This window comes from Desarmillaria tabescens (genome assembly GCF_030435595.1).
Source record: "Desarmillaria tabescens strain CCBAS 213 chromosome Unknown EV420scaffold_4, whole genome shotgun sequence".
NCBI lineage: Eukaryota > Fungi > Basidiomycota > Agaricomycetes > Agaricales > Physalacriaceae > Desarmillaria > Desarmillaria tabescens.
The window spans coordinates 1,380,438-1,400,518 of NW_026848303.1; the positions used below are offsets into that span (position 1 = coordinate 1,380,438).

The 20,081-nt window shown below is 48.2% G+C and overlaps 8 protein-coding genes across 8 annotated transcripts; 4 read left to right on the forward strand and 4 right to left on the reverse strand.

Annotated features, from left to right (window-relative positions):
- The first annotated feature begins 184 nt into the window (after window positions 1–184).
- On the forward strand, window positions 185–960 carry EV420DRAFT_1510834 (uncharacterized protein). Its single transcript, XM_060471534.1, has 2 exons — window positions 185–582; window positions 636–960. The coding sequence occupies exons 1-2, from the start codon at window positions 273–275 to the stop codon at window positions 878–880; spliced, it is 555 nt and encodes a 184-aa protein (XP_060337099.1). The 5' UTR covers window positions 185–272; the 3' UTR covers window positions 881–960.
- Window positions 961–1,126: 166 nt separating this feature from the next.
- Window positions 1,127–2,152, reverse strand: EV420DRAFT_1744051 (rotamase-domain-containing protein). The gene is made up of 3 exons (XM_060480097.1): window positions 2,013–2,152; window positions 1,736–1,958; window positions 1,127–1,681 (listed from the first exon to the last, which is right to left on the reverse strand). The coding sequence occupies exons 2-3, from the start codon at window positions 1,907–1,909 to the stop codon at window positions 1,415–1,417; spliced, it is 441 nt and encodes a 146-aa protein (XP_060337100.1). The 5' UTR covers window positions 1,910–1,958; window positions 2,013–2,152; the 3' UTR covers window positions 1,127–1,414.
- EV420DRAFT_1617565 (uncharacterized protein) lies at window positions 2,142–4,099 on the forward strand (the record flags this gene model as incomplete). The annotated part of the gene is made up of 6 exons (XM_060475252.1): window positions 2,142–2,208; window positions 2,338–2,507; window positions 2,560–2,621; window positions 2,674–3,440; window positions 3,537–3,797; window positions 3,921–4,099. The coding sequence occupies 6 exons, from the start codon at window positions 2,142–2,144 to the stop codon at window positions 4,097–4,099; spliced, it is 1,506 nt and encodes a 501-aa protein (XP_060337101.1).
- Window positions 4,100–4,891: 792 nt separating this feature from the next.
- Window positions 4,892–9,124, reverse strand: EV420DRAFT_1261129 (THO complex subunit 1 transcription elongation factor-domain-containing protein; the record flags this gene model as incomplete). The annotated part of the gene is made up of 14 exons (XM_060467046.1): window positions 4,892–5,036; window positions 5,095–5,322; window positions 5,371–5,514; window positions 5,566–5,608; window positions 5,665–5,914; window positions 5,967–6,226; window positions 6,294–6,327; window positions 6,745–6,930; window positions 6,992–7,382; window positions 7,429–7,913; window positions 7,962–8,242; window positions 8,298–8,738; window positions 8,792–8,885; window positions 8,939–9,124. The coding sequence occupies 14 exons, from the start codon at window positions 9,122–9,124 to the stop codon at window positions 4,892–4,894; spliced, it is 3,168 nt and encodes a 1,055-aa protein (XP_060337102.1).
- Window positions 9,125–9,162: 38 nt separating this feature from the next.
- Window positions 9,163–9,639, forward strand: EV420DRAFT_1636860 (uncharacterized protein; the record flags this gene model as incomplete). The annotated part of the gene is made up of 2 exons (XM_060476641.1): window positions 9,163–9,387; window positions 9,580–9,639. The coding sequence occupies 2 exons, from the start codon at window positions 9,163–9,165 to the stop codon at window positions 9,637–9,639; spliced, it is 285 nt and encodes a 94-aa protein (XP_060337103.1).
- Window positions 9,640–9,983: 344 nt separating this feature from the next.
- On the reverse strand, window positions 9,984–11,802 carry EV420DRAFT_1261791 (mitogen-activated protein kinase HOG1; the record flags this gene model as incomplete). Its single annotated transcript, XM_060467093.1, has 13 exons — window positions 9,984–10,090; window positions 10,144–10,344; window positions 10,399–10,477; window positions 10,545–10,624; window positions 10,676–10,839; window positions 10,897–10,961; window positions 11,019–11,066; window positions 11,118–11,217; window positions 11,280–11,323; window positions 11,382–11,511; window positions 11,588–11,606; window positions 11,664–11,703; window positions 11,761–11,802. 13 exons carry the CDS (start codon window positions 11,800–11,802, stop codon window positions 9,984–9,986), a joined length of 1,119 nt encoding a protein of 372 aa, XP_060337104.1.
- An 855-nt stretch (window positions 11,803–12,657) lies between these two features.
- EV420DRAFT_1510853 (cytochrome-b5 reductase) lies at window positions 12,658–14,218 on the forward strand. Its single transcript, XM_060471535.1, has 7 exons — window positions 12,658–12,784; window positions 12,840–12,917; window positions 12,966–13,180; window positions 13,233–13,452; window positions 13,503–13,554; window positions 13,602–13,647; window positions 13,721–14,218. The coding sequence occupies exons 2-7, from the start codon at window positions 12,876–12,878 to the stop codon at window positions 14,112–14,114; spliced, it is 969 nt and encodes a 322-aa protein (XP_060337105.1). The 5' UTR covers window positions 12,658–12,784; window positions 12,840–12,875; the 3' UTR covers window positions 14,115–14,218.
- Window positions 14,219–14,221: 3 nt separating this feature from the next.
- EV420DRAFT_819027 (ABC-2 type transporter-domain-containing protein) lies at window positions 14,222–20,044 on the reverse strand. Its single transcript, XM_060483594.1, has 24 exons — window positions 19,671–20,044; window positions 19,559–19,618; window positions 19,483–19,504; window positions 19,330–19,432; window positions 19,080–19,276; window positions 18,968–19,025; window positions 18,589–18,917; window positions 18,052–18,530; window positions 17,833–17,997; window positions 17,513–17,778; window positions 17,397–17,457; window positions 17,316–17,340; window positions 17,222–17,262; window positions 17,113–17,171; window positions 16,859–17,054; window positions 16,641–16,804; window positions 16,331–16,593; window positions 15,602–16,279; window positions 15,364–15,547; window positions 15,246–15,313; window positions 14,784–15,195; window positions 14,495–14,733; window positions 14,416–14,439; window positions 14,222–14,364 (listed from the first exon to the last, which is right to left on the reverse strand). Exons 1-24 carry the CDS (start codon window positions 19,989–19,991, stop codon window positions 14,330–14,332), a joined length of 4,449 nt encoding a protein of 1,482 aa, XP_060337106.1. The 5' UTR covers window positions 19,992–20,044; the 3' UTR covers window positions 14,222–14,329.
- Between the last annotated feature and the right edge of the window lie 37 nt (window positions 20,045–20,081).

Below are 20,081 nucleotides of genomic sequence, written 5' to 3' on the forward strand. Positions count from 1 at the left end.
GGGAGTGGAATCTTATGATGAATGATGTCGATAGGCACCCAGACATAGAAATTCGATACCACGAGGTAGCTTACAGGGAATAATCTGGCATAACCCAGGTTTTACTATTATCCATGGCCAACTATTTGCTAAAAGTAACGATTGAAAGAATGACGATAGCGGAGACTAAAATACTTGAAGCCGACGCGTGTCCGGAGTTTGAATTTGAAGCCGAAGGCGTTGGAACTTGAACTTGGAACATACCAACCATGCTTGGAACGTACGCGTAAACCATGACCTGGCCAGACCCGGTGCTCCGCCAATTTCAATCCGTTCCACCTACTCCTGCCGAAAACGATTTTCATGGGTCCTACAACAAGCTCCTCTATTGCCTTTTCCCATTTGATAGTCCCTACACCGTTGTCCCGCAGTATTTGAAACCTGGCTCTCGGGACTCATCTGGCTGGATAATGACGTTCGAAATAGTCTTCGACAACCGGCCCGTGTTCATCTTGGAACTGAAAAATCCGGAGGCTTTAAAATTTGTTTCATCGCGTGGAGAGGCTGACGACCAAATCAGGCGGAGAATTAGTGATTTACGTCGTCAGTATCATGTCACTCCTTGAATTTTATTGAATACACACCAAAGCATGCAGCCTATTGCCCCATATCAACGTTGCACGCAGTTAGCGCTATTGGGACACGACTTTGCTTTTATCAACTGGACACCGCAGACGAGGAGGCGGAGATCAAGCCACTTGCCATTCCTCGGCATCCTACGAGGGTAAACGACACTGCACCAGAGAAGAGGTGGAACTGTGATGTCCTAGATGCCGAAGGAGAGAAAAGGTTTCGTAGCATTGTTGAAGAGATAAAGGAGGAATGTGCAAAGCTGTTGTGATTTGCTCAACGGTCGTGTTTATTGTATATTAGCTTGAGACATCGCGACACTTTTCCAATGCAGTATAATTGCTAACTCGCATGCATGGTCCCAAGCATCCATTAATTGAAATGGATAATTGCCAGAGGAATCGAGGGAGAGAAGTTACCACGGGATTGGAAAGACTTTGTCTGTTCCGATATAATGTTCCTATTGATCAGCAAGCCACAACCATGATGAATACATCAGCTCACACTTCCCGTAAGGAAGGAAGGAAGTAGGTTTTATTAGTCGTCGGGTAAGACATACACAAAGACATCCTTAAACCAGACACTCTTTGTACGGTAGTTGACCGGAGTAAGTCTTACTATTGTGGCCTTTGATATCAGAAGCGAGAAGGAAATAGAACGATAGAGAATGAGAAAAAGTACTGCAGCTCCCGTAAGGAAAGCTTAGGCAGTCTATAGAAGAACGGACCATATGTTAAGTTATTCTTTGCTCTCCGTAAAATATTGTACAATTTGTTCTTCCTTGACTTCCGTCCCTAGCGTCGCCCTATGCAGTTCTCAGCACCAAATGGACGCCACTGTCCGTGCTGATAATATCACTGATCTCTCCAACCTTGAGACTAAAGGCAGTATCCTCGAACGGCTTCTGCATCTGACCGCGCCCAAAGTATCCAAGGTCACCGCCCTTCTCATGAGAGGAACAGTCGGAATGTTTTGTCGCAAGCTGTGCAAACTTGTCTGCAGAATCGCCAATGACGTCCTGATACGTCTTCAGGATTTCAATCGCCTCTTCTTTTGAGCGCGTTATGTTCGCCTGTCACCAAATTCATATCAATATTTGGACTGGATGGCTTAAACATCAACTTACTTCCTTCCAGCTGGATGGACGCCTGCTACCGCTGTGCTTCACCAGCAAGTGGCTAGCTCTGACTCTGTCACTGACATTATCTTGGGTGAGATAGCTTAGCGCCCGGGAGCTGCTGAATTTGCTCCTGTGTAAGGCCAGCAGGCGGATCCCACGACGATTGTTGGGTTTCCGCATCGAAGAAGTAGGGCTTGCCCCGTGAGTTGGACATTCTGACCTGCCAAGCCTAAGCAAGATCGTAGTCAGTTGACCATGATAGTGTCGAAGATATGGTACGTACCATAGTGTTATTCTAGTATGTTCACACTGAAGCTGACGTTGCTGATGCAGTGAACGATTAAACCGTCTCCGGTAATTGCCGGCGGCAATCAACCTTTCGTGACGACCCCCAGTACGACTGAGGCACAGTATGTCGGATTCTCGTGGTTATCGCCATCCTTTCAACGACTGCACCCACTATCTAGGTGGCGTCGGCGGTGAGATACTTTGAATGTTTATACTTTATAATCTTATCTTTTCAATGACTCAGATAACCCTCGAACTGTGGGTTCAGTGCCAACTACTTAGATGAACATCGGAAGAACGATAATCTTATTAGCTTGCAGACCTGGCCATGAGTCGCCTTTCTGCTACCATTCGTCGTCAAAAGGATTGGTGGTTATCTTACCGTCAAAAGACATTCAAAAGCGACTGGATACAAAAAGCATGTGATCGCGTGTGGGAAATCCCTCTGCCTTGTGGAGAACACAGCAAGGTAAAATTATCAGAAAGACAGGCGCGTGCAAATTTTCTTCAGTTATTTTCAGTTTGTTTCATCTGCCAACAAGGCCGAATATGTTCTTGAAGAGCTAGAAGGGTACGCCTTACTTCGCGATCAAGCGAACAAGTGGTAATCACTACCCCAGTCTGTCAATCTTAATCCTACTCTGAAAAGGTTCTAGCCAGGTTTCTTGTTTCGAGCGCATATGGGAATCAGAATCTCTTCTAGAGCACTCCATTGTCTCTTCGCTTGACCATGAGCTTTATTCTCTGGCACCGAATTCCACCAAAGGGACTGCGAAGCTAATCAATCCCTACACATGTCCCCTCGTTTACGACAGATCGATATCCGCTGACCTTCAAGGTAATCCTACTCCCATCTCGCCTCCTGCCGATACCACATACTCTGTGTCTCGCAAATTCGCGTTATTGCCCACAGACGTCCAGCTGACTGCTTCCAACCACCTGGAACTCTTGTATTACATCAACGACCTTCATCCCAGGCACACATCCCTTTATGGCCTCCTCAGCACAACCCTATCAGCCTTTATTCCATTATTTGAACATACTCTTAGCGATCTCCACCGAAATAATCCTTTACCTCAGCGCATACCCGGTCGCTCGTGGTACAGCCAATGGACCGAACCGGAGCCACCGGAGTTCTCTGATGATGAAGAGGGCTGGGCTCTATACGAGCTTGACATGTGGCACTGGATGTCTCACAGACCCATCAATTTACCTGACGTTCCAAAAGATGGTTATCAGGGTGGCCTGGAAGAGAGAAAGCACGTCGTAAAGCTCGGAGGTAGAAGACTACAAGTTGTCATAGGTGCTTCGGAAACGCGGCTTGTGCGTAGTCACTCTTGTTTGCTTGGCGGGCACGTTACTGAAGTTGGTCAACACCCAGACTCCTGGGCAAGGTCATCACGGCACCATCGAGCCGTGGAGAGTCGAGGGTATGAAAAATGAGCGAATCGTCGCTTGTGGATTCTTCTATACATCCGTGGTACGTGATACTCATTTGTCAGAGGGTCCCGTATTCAAGTCACGCACCTAATCCAGGAGAACGTAGTAAACAGCTCTATTGAATTTCGTATGGCCGTTACCTACCCCAGAGGCTTCAACGCCGGTGACAACGGCGCCACTTTTCGAACCTGGGGTATGCGAGATGCTGCTCCGTGCCACCAATTCATAGGCGACGTGTCCATCCGTCAAGGAACAGCTATAGTCTTCCCAAACATCTACCAGTACCGACATACACCAATTCAACTAGCTGACCCAAGGAAACCAGGGTCACAGACGTATGGTTTCATTCCTTTTAGTTGATCCCTGACATCCCGCCGATCCCGTCCACCTCGAGCGTCCCGCCACAACAGAAGGCGTGGATCCGAGAAGCGTTAGGATGATTTTCTTGACGTGCGCTTCCCAGAGGAAGTCGTGGCGAGGATAATGGAGCACGTGGATTGGCTCGTAGATGAAGATGAGATGGCGCGTCTCCGAGAGGAGATGTTGCAGGAGCGGCGGGAGTTCGTTTCGAACAACGACGACCATTATTTTTCAATACCTTTTGATGTTTTTAATGGTCCAGAGGTTCTCCTATATCCATAGGATCGTTGCTTCATCAACTTCAACGACACGAAAGATGACCCTTGTCGTCAGAATGGATGCACCTCGCACTGAAATTCATCGGAGCGTTTCGGAGCTCCTTGTGGTATTCGCAATTGCCTCAGAAGCTCAGCAACTGTATTTCAAAAGTTTAGAATGGACGCTCCAAATTCATCTGTAACCATCTTCAAGTCCTAGGCTTCCTGGGGCTGGTCTTTCCAAATGATCTGGTTTTACACAAGCTCGCATTCACACCAACGTTTAACGCAGTCTATCCCCGGGAGTTGACATGAGCCCAAAAGCACAAATTAGGGTCACGTGCAATGGTAAGTCGCGTCTGGACTAGATTGGAGTCTCCTCAGTCTATACTGTAGTGGTTGTTACCCCACATAAAGTCAAAGATAAGATGAAACGAACAGCTTCTCGTTGGCTGAAACAGTTCTAATATCAAGAAAACTAAACTTCAAAAGGTTAGCACTTGGTTTGCCTAGCAGGGTATTCATCATTAAATCTATGCGGTTACAGCAAATAAGCAGAGCTAGGAAGAAACTTTAAAAAAGAAGGTAAACGTTCGAAGGGAGATAATTTCTATGTTATGCAGGGTAGTAATGGGGTCAAATAACCGAAATCAAGACGAACAGGGCCCTGGTCCCAAACGACGTGGTAGTAAGATCTATCCAGCAATACACAAGGGCGAACGGAAAACTCTACAAGGTCGTACCACGTAGGATATACAAACAGTGCAGATAGATAATTACATTTAACGCGTCCAGAATGAATTTAAATCAGCGAGGTCTACTGTTCTCCGTACCCTTGCGGGTTCTTGCTCTGCCAATTCCACAGGTCCCGGCACATAGTCTCAAGGTCCTGAGGAGCTTTGAAGCCTAGTTCCTTTTCGGCAAGGCTTGGATCAGCAGTAAGGTCCGGAACGTCACCGCGTCTTATTCAGATTTAAAGTTAGAATACATAAAAGCGGAACAGATATATCAGAAACTCACCGTCTTCCTATGATCTCGGTTTGGTAGTTGAACCCGGTGGCAGCTCTCATAGCTTCAACGATCTCCAGTACACTCATCCCTCTGCCTTTGCCAAGGTTGTATGCTTTAAAACGGCCGTTGGGTCGGTCATGGAAAACCTGACTATTGCCGTTGAGGGTGTCAAGGGCTAAGAGGTGACCGGAAGCGAGATCTAAGACGTGGAGATAATCCCGAACGCATGTTCCATCGCTTTAACATGTATTAGCGGGACACGGATGCAGAGAAGACACCACACACCGAGTGGGATAATCATTTCCAAAGACCTTTAGGACAGATTCCTTGACGCGCCCTACGGCCATATGGGCAAGAAGTGGTAGTAGGTTTCCAGGTCGGCCTTTGGGATCTTCGCCGATCCGACCTGAGGGGTGTGCGCCAGCGGGGCTAAAGAGTATCGATGAGAAGCCTCAAAGTTGATATATTGGGGATGCTTACTTGAAGTAGCGAAGAGAAAGGGCCTGCCATTTCTCGGGTTCAGCTAGGGTTCATTGGGGATCAGATGGAGCGGTTGAGGAGGGGAGAAACGCGACGCACCGTGACATAGGTCGTCAATTATTGTCTCGGCCATTACTTTTGTCTTTCCATAAGGACTATGTGCTTGTAACCGAGTGGTTTCTGGGATAGGTACGATGGGAGGAGTGCCATACACCGTAGCAGATGATGAGTAGACCAGCCGGTAGCATTCGAATTCTGACATGATTTGAAGAAGTGAGATGGTCGCGGAAACATTATTTTGATAATAGGTGAGAGGAATTTCAGTGGATTCTCCGACGGCTTTATATGCCTACAAAGGATAGTTAGAGCCCTGCAGCAGAATGATACTGCCTCTAACTCACCGCTATATGTATCACTCCCCAGATTCCACCTTTGCCATATTTCTCAAACACTGCTCGAACCTCCTCCGCCTTCGTCAGATCGACGTTGTGTATATCGATTTCAGTGGACTGGATATCCTGTTCGGAGGCATCTGGAGGTAACTCTTCTCTAGATAGCTGTCCAACTCGAACGAGAGCCTCGGGCAGTGAATTGTGGCCATTATCTATAGAAATAACTTTGTATCGCCGAGTCTTCTGTAGGCAGTAGACAACATGTGATCCTAAAGAAAAAGAAAAATAGATGGTCGGAATAGAAAAAAAAAAATAGGAAAAAGGAGGAGGACTAACCGATGTAACCTGCTCCTCCCGTAACGAGCACGTTCTGAAACACGAATTATTAAACGCAACACGACGATAACAGCATCTGCATACTTTGAGAGGTGTAGACATGGTCGTAAGGGAGTCGTATCGAAGAAAAGTAAAAATCAAGTTAAAGGGAGTGGAAGGAAAAAAGTCGAGTCCTTTTATCGATCGTACTATTGAGAGGATCACGCGAGTTACCGTTGGGCCGTGTCTATATTTAGGGGCACCTCCACCATGATCCGTATTCCGTGTGATACTTTCACACTCGGTACTCCAAAAAATTACGATTCCAGGTTGCTCGACGACGCCTAGATACCTCTCCTACATTACATTTGCTTCCACCGGTATGCTACCGTTCACCGTCCATTTTGACATCCCCCTCTCCGTCAACCTTTTCGACCGGTTTCGAGTCTTCTGCTGCAGTTGGTACAGCGACCAGTGGACTTGCCGACCCGGTATCTTCCGGCGGGACATCCCTGAGGAGCTGAACTGTCTCTTTTTGTTTAGCGGCTTCAATCTCTTCAACCAAAAGCTCGATGTCTCCGGTTCCAATCTTTCCGAACAGATTCAAATGCTGTTCGCGGGCCGCCCGGAGCGCGAGCCATGCGATTCTCTGCTTGTTCTGGGGATAATTTACATGGGTTAGTGAGGTCGAGACAAGCGATAACGGAAAAATATCGCACTTCTTCATATTTGATGATCTTGGGATCAGTTGGTGGACTGGGTCTAGTGTATACAGTAGGGGGTGGAACGGGCGAGGGCTCAGGAATTGATACCGGTGCTGGTTGCGGATCTTGAGCAGGTTTCGGTGTTGGAGTAGCCACGGGTTTTGCGGGGAGAGACGGATGAAGTGACGAGTTTGTGGGAGTAGCAACTGGTGCTGGACGCAGGGTCGATTCGGTACCAGAGACAGGTGCTGTCTCGGGCGTTTTGGGTGGCACTGGAGCCGGTGTTGGCTGACTTGCAGCAAGTGCAGCGGCCCGTTCAGCCTGTTGGGCAAGTTGTCTCTTACGTCTCTCAATCTGCACATCTTCGAATTTCAGTCGTTTAACAAAATCTTTAACCTCTCCCGGTCTAAAAAGGTATAAGCATATGAAAGATGATGAATCGGACACTCAACTTGAAAGGGAAAGCCAAGTCGTCCAGGTCTCTGTACCCCATCTCCCAGACATCCGTCAAGTACTCGCTACCATATTTCCACTTCCAATCTTCAGGCGGTTCTCTCATCTTTTGCCATAATAGCTTCGTGGCCTCTTCAAACCCAGCCGTCGCTCCATTGACCTCTGTGGACCACGGCGCCTTGTCGAATGGAGCACACAGCTCATTTTTCCATTTGATCCAGTTCTTCTCGCGATCAAGTATGACACTAACGGTGTCTGCAAACGCACGACCATTGGGGGTAGTCTGCCGAAGTTCCTCCATTGTCTTGTTAAAGGTTTCCTGGACCCATTGGATGTCGGCAGCTTCAAGTGTAAAATCCATGTGTAGCGACCGATTGCGCACCGTCGCCCACTTTTCTTTGGTAGATTTGACGAATGTAAGCAGATGGCTGAGGAGTATGAGAAGCTGGAAGAGGAATTGACGTCGGAAGTGTGTATCTTTTAGCTAGAAATGGTCAGTAACTTATGAACAGCCAATGTGGTCGATGCTCACCTCAAGATCAAGGAGATCGGGACTCGTCAAGAATTTGGCGAAAAAGTAGTCTGTAACTGTTTCTTCTCCAATATCCTGTGGCTCCCGCTTTCGTTTAAGCGAGCCTGCACCACCGGAAGCCGTTCTGCTGCCCATCATTACGCGTTCCTTCGCAGTAGCCTCCTTGAGGACAGGCAGGACCTTGTCCACAGAATCCTTGAATGCGGGAAAAGTCGAGGGGTCGGAGAATAGCGGTGGTTTGGAGAAAGGAAGTTGCAAAGACCAGAATGTTTGATAGAAGTCTAGGCATATAAAATTTGGTTTAGTCTTCGTGTAAAGGTGATTGAATATACTTACCGTCTGCCTGCGTCGTCGATGCAGGCTTGTCATCATCAACTTGCATTTTGTCGTCTTCATCCGTTTTCTCATCCTTCGTCTCCCCGTTACCCTCCTTCTCCTTCTCCTCACGCTTCGACATATCCTTCACACCCTCCCACGTCGGCCCATACTCTCCCCTCAGGTTAACGCCACTCCGCTCACTCAACGGAAACGCGCCACTCAAGAACGTCAATATCCGCCCACAAAACATCGTTGTGGACCCCATCTTCGACAGGCGCCGAAGCAGGTCGTTCAGAGTCCTCAGCAGGTAGAGCGACTTGCCCTTCTGGGGCACCATGCCTGCAGTGAGCCGAGGCGCGCGGGACTCTATCCAAGAGAATATATGCGAGCACGAGGTAATGGTCTGCGTCTCTAAGAGGTCTTGAAGGATGATAAATGTGAATGTCGGGTCGCATATTTCTGTCAGAGACGAATAAGAGAGCCTTCATTAGTCGTTTGTGAAGCTAACGAACCAAGGTCACTAAATGTCAAGACCAAGTCAAGCCAGTGCTGCAACTGGGTATAGTACGCCGTAGCATCCTCCTTCGAAGCCTTGCCCTCCGTTTCCTACTACGTCGTCAAAAATACCGCCAGGCAAGCACAGAAAAAGTTAGACATACAGCCAGCTTGAATATCTCATTCTTCAACAAGTACTCCCACTGCACCCGTTTATTCTCCGCCGATATCTTCACCTGCTTCTCGCTCTTGATAGCCTTTAGTATATTGTCTTTAATGACATCCGGTTTGACGGGAGGAGGCGGTAGGGATTTGAGCAGGGCAGTGAGGGTGGGCTGGAGAGAAACCATTACGGCAGATGCCGAAGCGCGTTTCGTTCTGCCCCTCCATGACGCGGTCTCTCGACGACGATATCTCTCTGTTGAATTCCCTGTTGTCTCAGGATAACCTCGATGAGTCGGATGAGGCTAGTATTGCAGAGCTCATGCAACGTCTGGAAAGTGCCGATGGGGTAGCCAAGGGCATGGAGAGTAAGCTGGATGATTTATTGGGGAATTTGGATACCCTTCTTGCTGTCCTCGAGAAGAATGAGCCTGTGGAGAAGCAGGAAGAAGTAAGCGGTGACAAAAACGGAGAATCGGTCTGATACAGGTGTCGTATCTTATATCCTTATGTTGAGAAAATTAACCAGTGTCACTGAAGGCGTCACTAATATCTCAGTGAAGAATACCCTACATATCTTAGCTTTGCCGGCAATGCAGACGGAGCACTTGGGTACGCTACGGATCTTTGATAATGAATCCAGCCTCAACCTCAGAACAGTATTCTGAACGATTACCAACCTCCGCCAATAGATATCAATTAAGAGAAAAGCATGATACGGTCATTTCGCATTTCGAATGTCCTCGGTTCCTTTATTACGTTTCTCAACATGTACTTAAAAGCTCGTATTCAATACTAAATGTACGTGTAGCATACTGTATTCTTCTTCATGGCAAGTACGAGATACATTTCTCTGCTTCTTCAACCTCTTTCCTACTCAAAAAAGCTCGTACATAAAACTAGAGTAAACTTTCCATCAAGGCAATAAGGTATGGCCAAGTGAAGGAACTGCACGTAAATCCCGGTCCGTGTACAGGGAAAGTAAGGATATAAAGGCATCTTCTAGAGAGAACAAGGACGGCACACAATGACGGAAGAGGAACTAACTTAATCCGTTGCGGTAGAAGCCTCCCCTGTTGGTATCGGAACGTCTGGTCCTGCTAACGCGCCTTCCGGTACACCTGAAGGGCCGGAGTCCGGGACTTGATGGAAATCTATCACAGAACGATTAGCGCATAGAATACGTTAAATATCCAGTAAAATATACCTAAAATTTCAGCGTACATCATGACTTTCCATGTATCAACTGGTAGGTCGGCGTCATTGAAACTCCAGTCGAACTTGTCTGCTGCTACGGGCTCATCACTAGGGTCATGGTAAGGCGCGACGTATTCGTGAGCCAACGACTCAGTCGCGTCTATCCGTTTTCGCGGGTCGAAGACAAGCATTTTTTCGAGAAGGTCAATAGCTAAAACAATTCGCGTTACACGCGATATTCTCGTATTGACATGTCCGGACTCACCATCTGGATCTGTCGTTCTGAGCTTCGAGCTGAAGGGTACTCGTTCTCGCTTGGGTAGGCTCTGTACAAATCGCAGTGTCTGCAAAACCAAACGGGGAAATCTATCCATCAGCATGTAAGCATTACGACAGGACAAGGTACCACACGTTTTCACTGGCGATAGTTTCAATGACATCATCGGGAGGGGTCCCAAGAAGCTCTGTGATAATCGAGAATTGGTTCACGTCTAAGAATACTTATAAGCATGTGCATGGAGCCCAGATACGTTAGGACTTACGATCCTTCCCCGGGAACAGCGGCTTTCCTTCCAGCATCTCTGCAAAAATACACCCTGTACTCCAGATGTCGACCGCAACGTCGTACTTTTGCCAAGTCAACATTATCTCAGGAGCCCGATAGTACCGAGTAGACACGTAGCCCGTCATTTGAGGGTCTTGAATTCTGGCGAGACCAAAGTCGCAGATCTATATTACCATTGGCGTTAGCGAATAGCGCGACGGTAGAAGCCGTGAGATAAATGCCTTGAGGTCACAGTTCTCGTTCACGAGGATATTACTTGGTTTCTATCCATCACGACGTCATCAGATAGAGCACAGATCATTCCGGTGGGAAACACGCACGAGGTCTCGATGGACCACACCGGCAGAATGCACGTACTTAAGGCCACGCTGTGGAAATCGGGTTAGGCGAGGAAAATCGCGACAAGGATAAAGACGCACGAGAATCTGGTACAGGAAATATTGGATAAACTGCTTCTCCAAGGGCCGTGAGGTTAGTAGTCGATGAAGATCGGTGCCTAAAAGCTCCGTCACGAAATATCTGCGCAAGAGATAGGGTCTATCATGTAGAACAAGAACTTGAAAGACACAAGCGTGACGCACAAATCTTCAAGGGGAGAAATGAAAACATCGCTCAGGCTGATGATCTGTAAGATGCAGTGGAGCTTGGAATCAGTGCGGTGTGAGACGGAGCGGCTGACGTACGTTCTCGTGCTGGATGTGCTTTAAGAGTTTCAATTCTCGATAGGTCCTCTTGCTCAACACGGGCGTACTGAACGGCTTCATTATCTTTTTTATCGCCACGGATGACCCTGTAAGCTGATCCTTGGCAGAACTGTGGAACCAGCGTTAATGATATCCTTTCACTTTATGGTAGCTCGACTTGGCCCCTCGAGTACGGATAAACGTACCAGACCAGCCCAAATGCACCTGAAGAGGAAGAGTCAGACGGTGAGAAGGGCGATAGCACAAGTAAAGAAGACTCACCCATTCCAACGGGCTGCAAGTCGACATAACGGGTAGTAACCTATGGCATCGATGAAGGTCAAGAGGGTCTACACTGTCGTGAACGACGAGCACTGACCTCAAAGGAAGTCCCGAAGATTGAAAGCTTAACAAAGGACATGGACATGACTGGGCGGGAAAAAGGGCAGGATGATGGACGCCTGTTGTAAAGAGGTGTAGTGGGTCCGTGACCGTAAAAGGTATGATTACCGCATTCGATCGACGAAGACTCACCCAGTTTGCCTTCGCTTCCGCCTGTACCTCATCTCTGGTTCTTTACACGCATTGCAGGCCTAGGTCGACGCTTTCAACGCGAAGTTCTATGTTTTCTTTCATTTCTCTCCTTTTTTTCATTGTCACAGAAGCCATGGTATGACGCAACTGATGCTCGCTTAGATACTGACATCGCAGGGGAACTCCACAAAGTTGAGCGCGTGTCGGATGGTGACTTCATGCATCAGTTCGAGCCTGAATCCACCGGCTGGCATTTCGTGGAATCTCTCTTGACTTGAATGGGAGCACATTGAGCTGTCCATCAAGGCGAATTCAACAATTCTTGGTGCATGCGGAGCCGCTCGGTAGCGGCTACTTTTGTTGAGCTTAGCCTTTGGGGTGCTGCCGAGTCCGTTGCACGTGCCGAGGGCTCCTTCTCGACATGATTTGCAGCTGTCTTGCCTCGTTCAAACGTTTCTAAAATAACCGAGGCAAGCGGATTCCCTTGATAGTAAGATACGATGCTCCAGAGCCATGGTATTGCTATCGGTGCCGAATGAAAACCATTTTTGCTGCCAGAGAAGACGAGATAAAGAGCTTCTATCTCGCCCAGACAACGTTCATTTACTGCACAACGGTCTGTGCAATCCAGAATGAGTCCTGAGCGCACCAAACTGCGCAGCCAGCTAGATGGGGGCAGCGATGTGCTCGACTGGTGGTCGTTAGCAGGCTGCGGCTAATCGGGATAGCATCCGTTCCGGGCCGCGGCTGGACACGGCATCGCTGCGCCAATTTCTGTCTTCACACCCATCACCATCGTTTGCTCAACGCTGTTCACCACGACGAGCAGCCTAGATATCTGGAAAATATACAGGGAATCAATACCCAGGGTATGCAGCTCTTTCTTGCAACACTTCACTTTGGATGACGCCATCATTTGCTTAGAAATAATTTGAAAAAGCTACTTAAGCCTCAAATAAAATGTCGTTCCTCAGATCCGCTTCTGCCTCTGCCCGTTTCCTTGTGAGGCTTTTTCTGTGTACTATTACTCTGATACTAACTAGTATTAAGACGCGTCGAGCGTATTCTACCGGTGCCTCAGCCGAGAAATCCTCCAGTTCGCCCTACTACTTTCTTGGTGCGGGTGTAGTCGGACTGGGTACATATTTCTACCTGAACCAATCGCAAGCAACAATGTCGACTCAGGAAAAGAGTCCCCTAGACCCCAACAACTTTGTGGACTTCAAGCTCAAGAAGATTATTCCTTACAACCACAATACTTCTACGTACGTACTGCTGCCTCGCCATTGAGAGTTTACTCATCTAAAACCAACGTAGCTTCATCTTTGAGCTCCCCAACGACGAAGCTTCTCTTCTTCCCGTCACTTCATGCCTCGTCGTCAAGTCCTCCGACCCCGCTGCGCTTGTAGACGCCAAGGGCAATCCCATTATCCGCCCCTACACTCCTATCTCCCAGCCTGACGAAAAGGGCATTCTTTCTCTCCTTGTCAAGAAATACGAGAATGGTAACGCGTCGAAACACATCCATTCCCTCAAGGTACGTGCTAGCGTCAATCAAGGCGCTCATTAGCCTTATACTATATACAGGAGGGAGATACCCTTGCCGTCAAAGGCCCCATTCCCAAGTGGCCTTACAAGCGTACGTCCCATCTTTTCCCTCCACCTCTCCCTCTAACTCCTCCTCAGACAATGAGTTTGACGAAGTCGCCCTCATTGGCGGAGGCAGTGGAATGTAAGCAAAAAATACCCTCCCTTACTAATTCTCATGTCATCCCACTTACTAACCAACAATTCCTCTCTGTCAGCACCCCCCTGTACCAAGTCATCAGTCACGCCCTTCCTGACCCGGCAAACCGCACCAAGTTCACCCTTGTGTACTCAAACGTCACGGAAGCCGATATCCTCTTGCGGCCCGAGCTAGATACCCTGCAGAAGAAGTACCCTAACAAGCTCGAGATTGTTTACGCGCTTGATAAGCCCCCTGCTGGGTGGACCGGACCGACTGGATTCATCAGCAAGGATTTGCTGAAGAAGTATGTCGCACCCGCGAGTTTGAATGAGAAAGTGAAGGTGTTCGTGTGCGGGCCTCCTGGTCAGGTTGCTGCGGTGGCGGGGAAGAAGGATGGGTATAAACAGGGTGAGCTGGGCGGTGCTCTCAAGGAGTTAGGATACACCGAGGATCAGGTATTCAAATTCTAGATGGATGAACCTGTGGACTATCTTGAGTAGATACAGAAATCTTTATACTTGCTGAAGTTATAAAACAATTTGTTTACACATTCAAAATCTTGGGATTGAATTCCAACATTATATCATATCGGTACGGCACCGGAACATTGATAAAGCTATTAGTGTATGGTAGGTATGTGTTCATGATTCTATGTATTTCTAGGCATGCACTCATTCAACACTCGTTAGCGTTTTGCGTATCGTAAGAAACGTGATGCAACTACAAAAACCGTTAGAACTCGTGCTTTATGGAAGGCACAAATTTTCTCACCTATCGTAGCCAAAACATTGAACACTAGGGGCATCCTTCTTCAGTATGCAAACGCAGGAGGCAATAGAACCACACTCACCGAAGAAGGCAAACAGAATGAACACGTTCCTCCATCTGTCCGAATAGCTCATATTGAGGGGCGTATAGAACTCGTCACCAACAGAGTATTGACAATAGCGGCATGTATCCGTAGAGTTGGGGTTATCGAGGTACCCACCGAATGCATTCACAAAGTCATTGGCCCAAGAATAACAAGTCTCACCCGAAGGTGGATTGAACACCGAGAATTCATCACTCTTGCACCGGATTTCAAGACCACTACACACCGATTGTCAATAACATATCAACCGAGGCGACGCAAAACCTACTGAAGCTCGGTAGCAACCATAGCGGAGATGCTCCACGTGTAAGGGCTGATATAATACATCCAGCTCCTCCAGAACTTGATCATCGTGGGGTACGGGATAGTGACACCACAGAACGTGATCAGGACCAACGAAATGAAAGGATTGAACAGCACCGCAACCTGTATACTGGGGGAGATCGCCGCGACCAGCTGCCCCAACGATACACCAAAGGCCAGGAAGAACAGGATCACCAATAGTTGGAAACCAGTACCGTTGAGTCCCGCACTGCCGTTTCCGAAACCCGTGGGGTAGACCATGAGCACCCAGTAGACGATACCACACAAGATGTTGTATGGGAGTTCGCCGATCAATTGTCCGATCGCGAAGACGTAGGGAGAGTATATGCGACTAGAGGACTCCCTGATGAATATTCCTAACAAACAAGTGAGCAAACAATACAGGTGATAATATGGATGTCCTTACTTCGGTTGGCGATGAACAAGGGTTCTATTTGGGCCATGACGATAGCGGGAAGGATAGGAACCCAGAAACTTTGACCATCAAGTCAGATAGGGAATCCCAGGTGAAGAGAAGGACCTACATGCAGAAAACGCGGAACTGCAAGTCACGAGTACTGTTGCCTAGTTGCAAGAAGGACAAAGAAACAAAGAGCGAAATGAAAGTGACCACGAAAAGACGAGTGAAGATGTAATCCGGAGACCTCCAAAGTGCAAGGTTGTTCCTCTTGACGACCATGCGCAACTGGTAAAAGAAAGATGTCGCATCTGAAAACGTTGAGCGTAAACCTTAGTTTGAAAACTCAAAGACAGTCAACTCACAAGTAGTAAGCGTCTTTTTGTCAGTCTCCGGTAAAGCGAGGGCCTTGGCTTTGATCGTGTCAATCTCGCTGCGGACATTTTGATACTCCGGTGAATCCAACCAGATATCTTTCCAATCGCGGTCGCCAATCCTGGGGCTGACACCCGCACCTATGGCATCCAGCATGAACTCGGCCGGGTTGACATTAGCAGGGCAAAGTGCACCGTGACGACCAAAGTAGTTTCGAATGATGTGCGAATCTGCTCCGATATCGCCAAAGTAGACGGTCTCGCCGCCTGTCTCGAGAAGCAGCAAGCGATCGAAGCTCTCAAAGAGAAGCGAAGACGGTTGATGGATGGTACAGAGAATAGCTTGGCCTTGGTCAGCGAGCTTACGGAGGAACCGAACCAAATTCCATGCGCTTTGGCCGTCCAAACCAGACGTGGGCTCGTCCAGGAAAAGGAGGAGCTCAGGTTTACTGGCGAGCTCGACACCGATAGTAAGCCGCTTACGTGCTTCGACGCCAAGACTGAACACCAGAGCTTCGGACAAGTCTTGGAGCTCCAGAAGCTCGATGATCTCCTCGACGTATGCGTCTTTTTCGGATTCGGGAATCTCAGCGGGCTGACGCAGGTATGCGGAGAAGCGCATAGCCTCACGGACAGTCGCGGTACCCTCGTGGACGTCCATTTGTTCGGCTGGGCACGACCGTGTCAAACTAAGGAATAAACAAGGAGAAACTGACGGACCGTAAGCAGTACCCCGGGCAAAGTCCGAAGTAAGAGGACGTCCATCAACCAAAACGTCTCCGGTAATGACACCAATATTTTTTCGTTGAGCAAGGACATCCAGACACGTAGTTTTTCCAGCGCCCGACGCACCCATAAGCGCCGTCAGAGTTCCCGGCTTAACGTACCCATAGACATCGTGCAAAAGACGGCGCGTCCCGCCGGGAACAGGAACCACATAATTGAGTTTTTCCCAAGTGAACGTCTTCTTGTGACGCATAGTTCTATTCACAGGTGAGCGACCGGAAGCGTCGAGCTTTGAAACACATACCCATTCTCCGGTTTCTGGTTGGTTTGTTCTACGTCGTGTTCCTTGCTGTCGATCTCCTTCGCTTTGGCCTGGGCGGCTTTCTTCTCACGAAGAACAGCGTTAAGCTTTTTGGTCTCTTGATCCTCCTTGGCGAAGATGTTGACCGACAAGCTAACATTGTATTGCTATAACACAACTAATCAGTACCCCCATTTCATGGTCAACTGAAAATTACCCACGGGGAAGTACTCCAATGCAATAACCTGGGTTATCTGAAACGCGATCATAAACCCGATGAGGACGAGAAGGCAGCGCCGCCATATATCCTTGGAATCCAGTCCATACCCAGCGCTAATATAATCGTCGCCTCGAACGATATCGTTCCCGCTGACAGCTCCGAAGATAGTGCAAGCTTGGTTAGGACCTAGTTCAGTGCTAGTGGTCGGCTTAGTGTTAGTGCTCGCAGGAACCTCGATGAGTGTTCATTACTTACGGATACTTCGTCATTCCGGGCGCATTTCTAGGAACCACATAATTTCCGTCGCAAAGCAGCTGTCAAGATCGCATGAGATACGTAAAATGGAGGTGAAGAGAGGCCTCACGTTGATACGCATGAATTCATTCTCAATAGAGCCCTGCCACGCTGTTGATGGAAGCTGAGAAGGCGGGATAGAGAGGTTATTACAAGGTACGTACCGTATGAAATCGGGTTAATGTAGTACTATGGAGCGAAAGTAAATAAACCCCTTCTAACGCAGGACGGAGTATCACACTTACGATCCAGAACAACCATCGCTTCATACTTGGTACAGGGATCAGGTACCCGCTATATTCGATGCTACATCACTTGTCAGAAAAAACTGAATACTCAGAGGGTGCAAGTAAAGGCTCACAAATTGGGAATGAAGAATGTGCCCAACCGGAACGCAACATCGAAATTCTTGCATAACAATCCGAAGGTTCTAAAGAACCCCTGCATGCTCAAATAGGCCACATAATTGAATAGGTGAAAAGTGAAAAATCCACCAGCAGAGCGGTTCAGGTTTGTCATGAAATACACGATTATGTTGAAGATCAGCACCCGAACAGCGGAGAAAGGGAGGTCGGCAATAGTGTTTGCCAATGCAGTAGCCGAAGGTCGGTACATGCTGTAGCTGGTCTAAATCCAAGTTAGTGAGATAAATTAATGGCTTCTAGCGCGCTTTTAACGGACCTGTTTCCGGAGGATGGGTCTTCCTAACATTTGCATCGGCAGTTCTCCAAAAGCATCAAGGCATGTGGTCAGCAAAGCCGCGAAGATCAGACCGCCGCGGGTAAACGCGCCAGCCGCAGTCAGTTGTTGACTCCAGTAGGCTCCACCGATGACAAGGGCCAAGATCTGAGTACACAAGTCAGGTTAATGGGCACCGAGGGCACATGCATGAGAACTCACCGTCGACAGCGACATGCTAGTAATCAGTTGGAACCTGTCTTGCAACCTCATCTGGAATGCTCTGACTGCTAGCGCGCGAACCTGCCCAATCAGACCAAGAGTGTAAGGGCTCTTCTTCGACACGCCCCTCTTCTTATCCGCCAATACAGCCGCACGGAAAGCATCCTGGTCTGCTTTCTCGGTAGCTTGGTGCAACTTGTATTTCCACAAAGAATCATCGAGAGCTTGACCGTAAACGGAAGAACGAAAAGCGGCCTCTAAAGCTTCAGGAGTAGACGGAACGTCACGCGCAGAGCGTCCAGCTGCGAACTGGCGTTCGTTAGGGTCTGTACAGCCCGTGAGGTAATCCGGAGTGCTTTGTCGGGGAAGAGACTTGTACCCAAGGCTCTCGAAATAAGCACGAGCTTCAGCCGGAGGCCCGAAGAATACCTGCCGTCCTTTATCTAGTACCATAACTTTGTCGAAGAGGTCGTAGATGCCTAAAATAGAGCAATCAATAATGGAAAGCGGAAAATAATGATTCCAAGAATTACCAACCTTCGCCAGCTTGATAGAGGGACACAAATGTGGTTTGGCCCAAAACATCAGTCATTATCCGTAAGCTTTTAGAGAAGTCAAGGGCAGTTGAAGCATCCAAGCCACGAGTGGAATTGTCCCAGGACTGGACTCGGGCACGAGTCGCCATCATTTCAGCGATACTGACTCGCTTGCGTTCACCTCCAGACACACCGCGTACGAACTCGTCTCCAACCAATGTCTGTTTGGTATGGGAAATGTTCAGCATTCGGAGAAGCGTATCTTGAACTTCTTGATCAAACTCTTTACGCGTTACGCCAGGAAGGCGGCCATTGGGACCAGGCGTCTTGCTAAAATAACATTCAGCAAACACTGAATGAGCCGTAAACCGAATACTCACGTAGACAGCGCGAAAGAAAGGGTCTGGGCAACAGTCAGGGTTGCAATGTGACGATCATCTTGGACAAATGTAAGAACCAGTATGAAAATACGTGTAATCACTGATAGCGTACCTTCTTCGTTGTATACAACCTCGCCTTTGTAGTATTTACCCATTTCTTGGGCGGACATGCCTGCGTAAAGAACTTCCCCGGAAACGCTTGCATACTCATCTCGACAATTAGCAATAGTTTTAAGGAATGTGCTGCAACCGGAACCAGGACAACCAAGCACCAGACACATTTCTCCGGGTTTTATGACACCCGAGGACCTACCAAAGCAAGCTGTCAGACTAGCGAGTTGGTATGATGAAAGTAGACCCACTTGTGAAGAATGGTGCGCGTTGGAACTTTCTTGGAAGGAAAAAGCGGCGCAAACAGAGACCATATCCATAGAAAAGGCGTGAGAAAGAAAGAGACGATTGCACCTTGCTTAACATGAGTACTTATCGCCAAAAGAGTAAGGGAATAAGCAAACCTCCGAAAGTTCCCACGTATATCTACGAAAGACAGTTAGAAAGCGTTAGAAAATTATCGAACTTCTGCTAACAGACCTTGCTATCAACACCGCCGATAACGTCGACCTGGAGGTCTTCCCACGTAACACCGACGTGCTATTATGCCTGATTTAGTCAATCTAGGAAAGTGAGGAAACCAGAGACAAACTTTGTGTTTTATTCCGGCATTCTGGTTGGCATCATTGGAAGAGGTTAAGTATTCGCGTAGGTCAAACCCGGATTCTTCGTCGATGGCTTCGTTGACGCCTTTTTCAAGGTCCTTCACAGATGCGGTCTTCCATTTGTTATTTTCGGCGCCGCCCTCAGAACGAATAGTCAGTTGTCGTGAAAGGGCATTAAACTCCTGCTCGGCTCTGTCAACATCGACATGTGTTTCGATTTCGTCGCGACTAGGAGGCTGAGTTTCTGCCTCGTTCAAGGTGACCCCGTCTGCTGGCGATCCGCCGGGGTGAAGAAATGAAGAGGACATGGAGGAAGGAGGAGAGCAGGGAGCTGTTGGCTGATAAACCTACATATTTATAATATTTTCTCAGGTAAGGGACAATCGCGGGATTCGCAA

What these genes read in the sequence shown, in the direction of transcription:
- EV420DRAFT_1510834 (XM_060471534.1), top strand. Translation starts at nt 273, where the DNA reads ATGACCTGGCCAGACCCGGTGCTCCGCCAATTTCAATCCGTTCCACCT. An exon ending in GAGAATTAGTGATTTACGTC is followed by an intron (nt 583 to 635) that starts GTCAGTATCATG and finishes CAAAGCATGCAG; the next exon opens with CCTATTGCCCCATATCAACG.
- EV420DRAFT_1744051 (XM_060480097.1), bottom strand. Translation starts at nt 1,909, where the DNA reads ATGCGGAAACCCAACAATCGTCGTGGGATCCGCCTGCTGGCCTTACAC. An exon ending in GTCCATCCAGCTGGAAGGAA is followed by an intron (nt 1,682 to 1,735) that starts GTAAGTTGATGT and finishes ATTTGGTGACAG; the next exon opens with GCGAACATAACGCGCTCAAA.
- EV420DRAFT_1510853 (XM_060471535.1), top strand. Translation starts at nt 12,876, where the DNA reads ATGTCGTTCCTCAGATCCGCTTCTGCCTCTGCCCGTTTCCTT. An exon ending in AACACATCCATTCCCTCAAG is followed by an intron (nt 13,453 to 13,502) that starts GTACGTGCTAGC and finishes TACTATATACAG; the next exon opens with GAGGGAGATACCCTTGCCGT. An exon ending in ATTGGCGGAGGCAGTGGAAT is followed by an intron (nt 13,648 to 13,720) that starts GTAAGCAAAAAA and finishes CCTCTCTGTCAG; the next exon opens with CACCCCCCTGTACCAAGTCA.
- EV420DRAFT_819027 (XM_060483594.1), bottom strand. Translation starts at nt 19,991, where the DNA reads ATGTCCTCTTCATTTCTTCACCCCGGCGGATCGCCAGCAGACGGGGTC. An exon ending in ATGCCGGAATAAAACACAAA is followed by an intron (nt 19,619 to 19,670) that starts GTTTGTCTCTGG and finishes CAGGCATAATAG; the next exon opens with CACGTCGGTGTTACGTGGGA. An exon ending in AGCGATGGTTGTTCTGGATC is followed by an intron (nt 17,341 to 17,396) that starts GTAAGTGTGATA and finishes TTCGCTCCATAG; the next exon opens with TACTACATTAACCCGATTTC.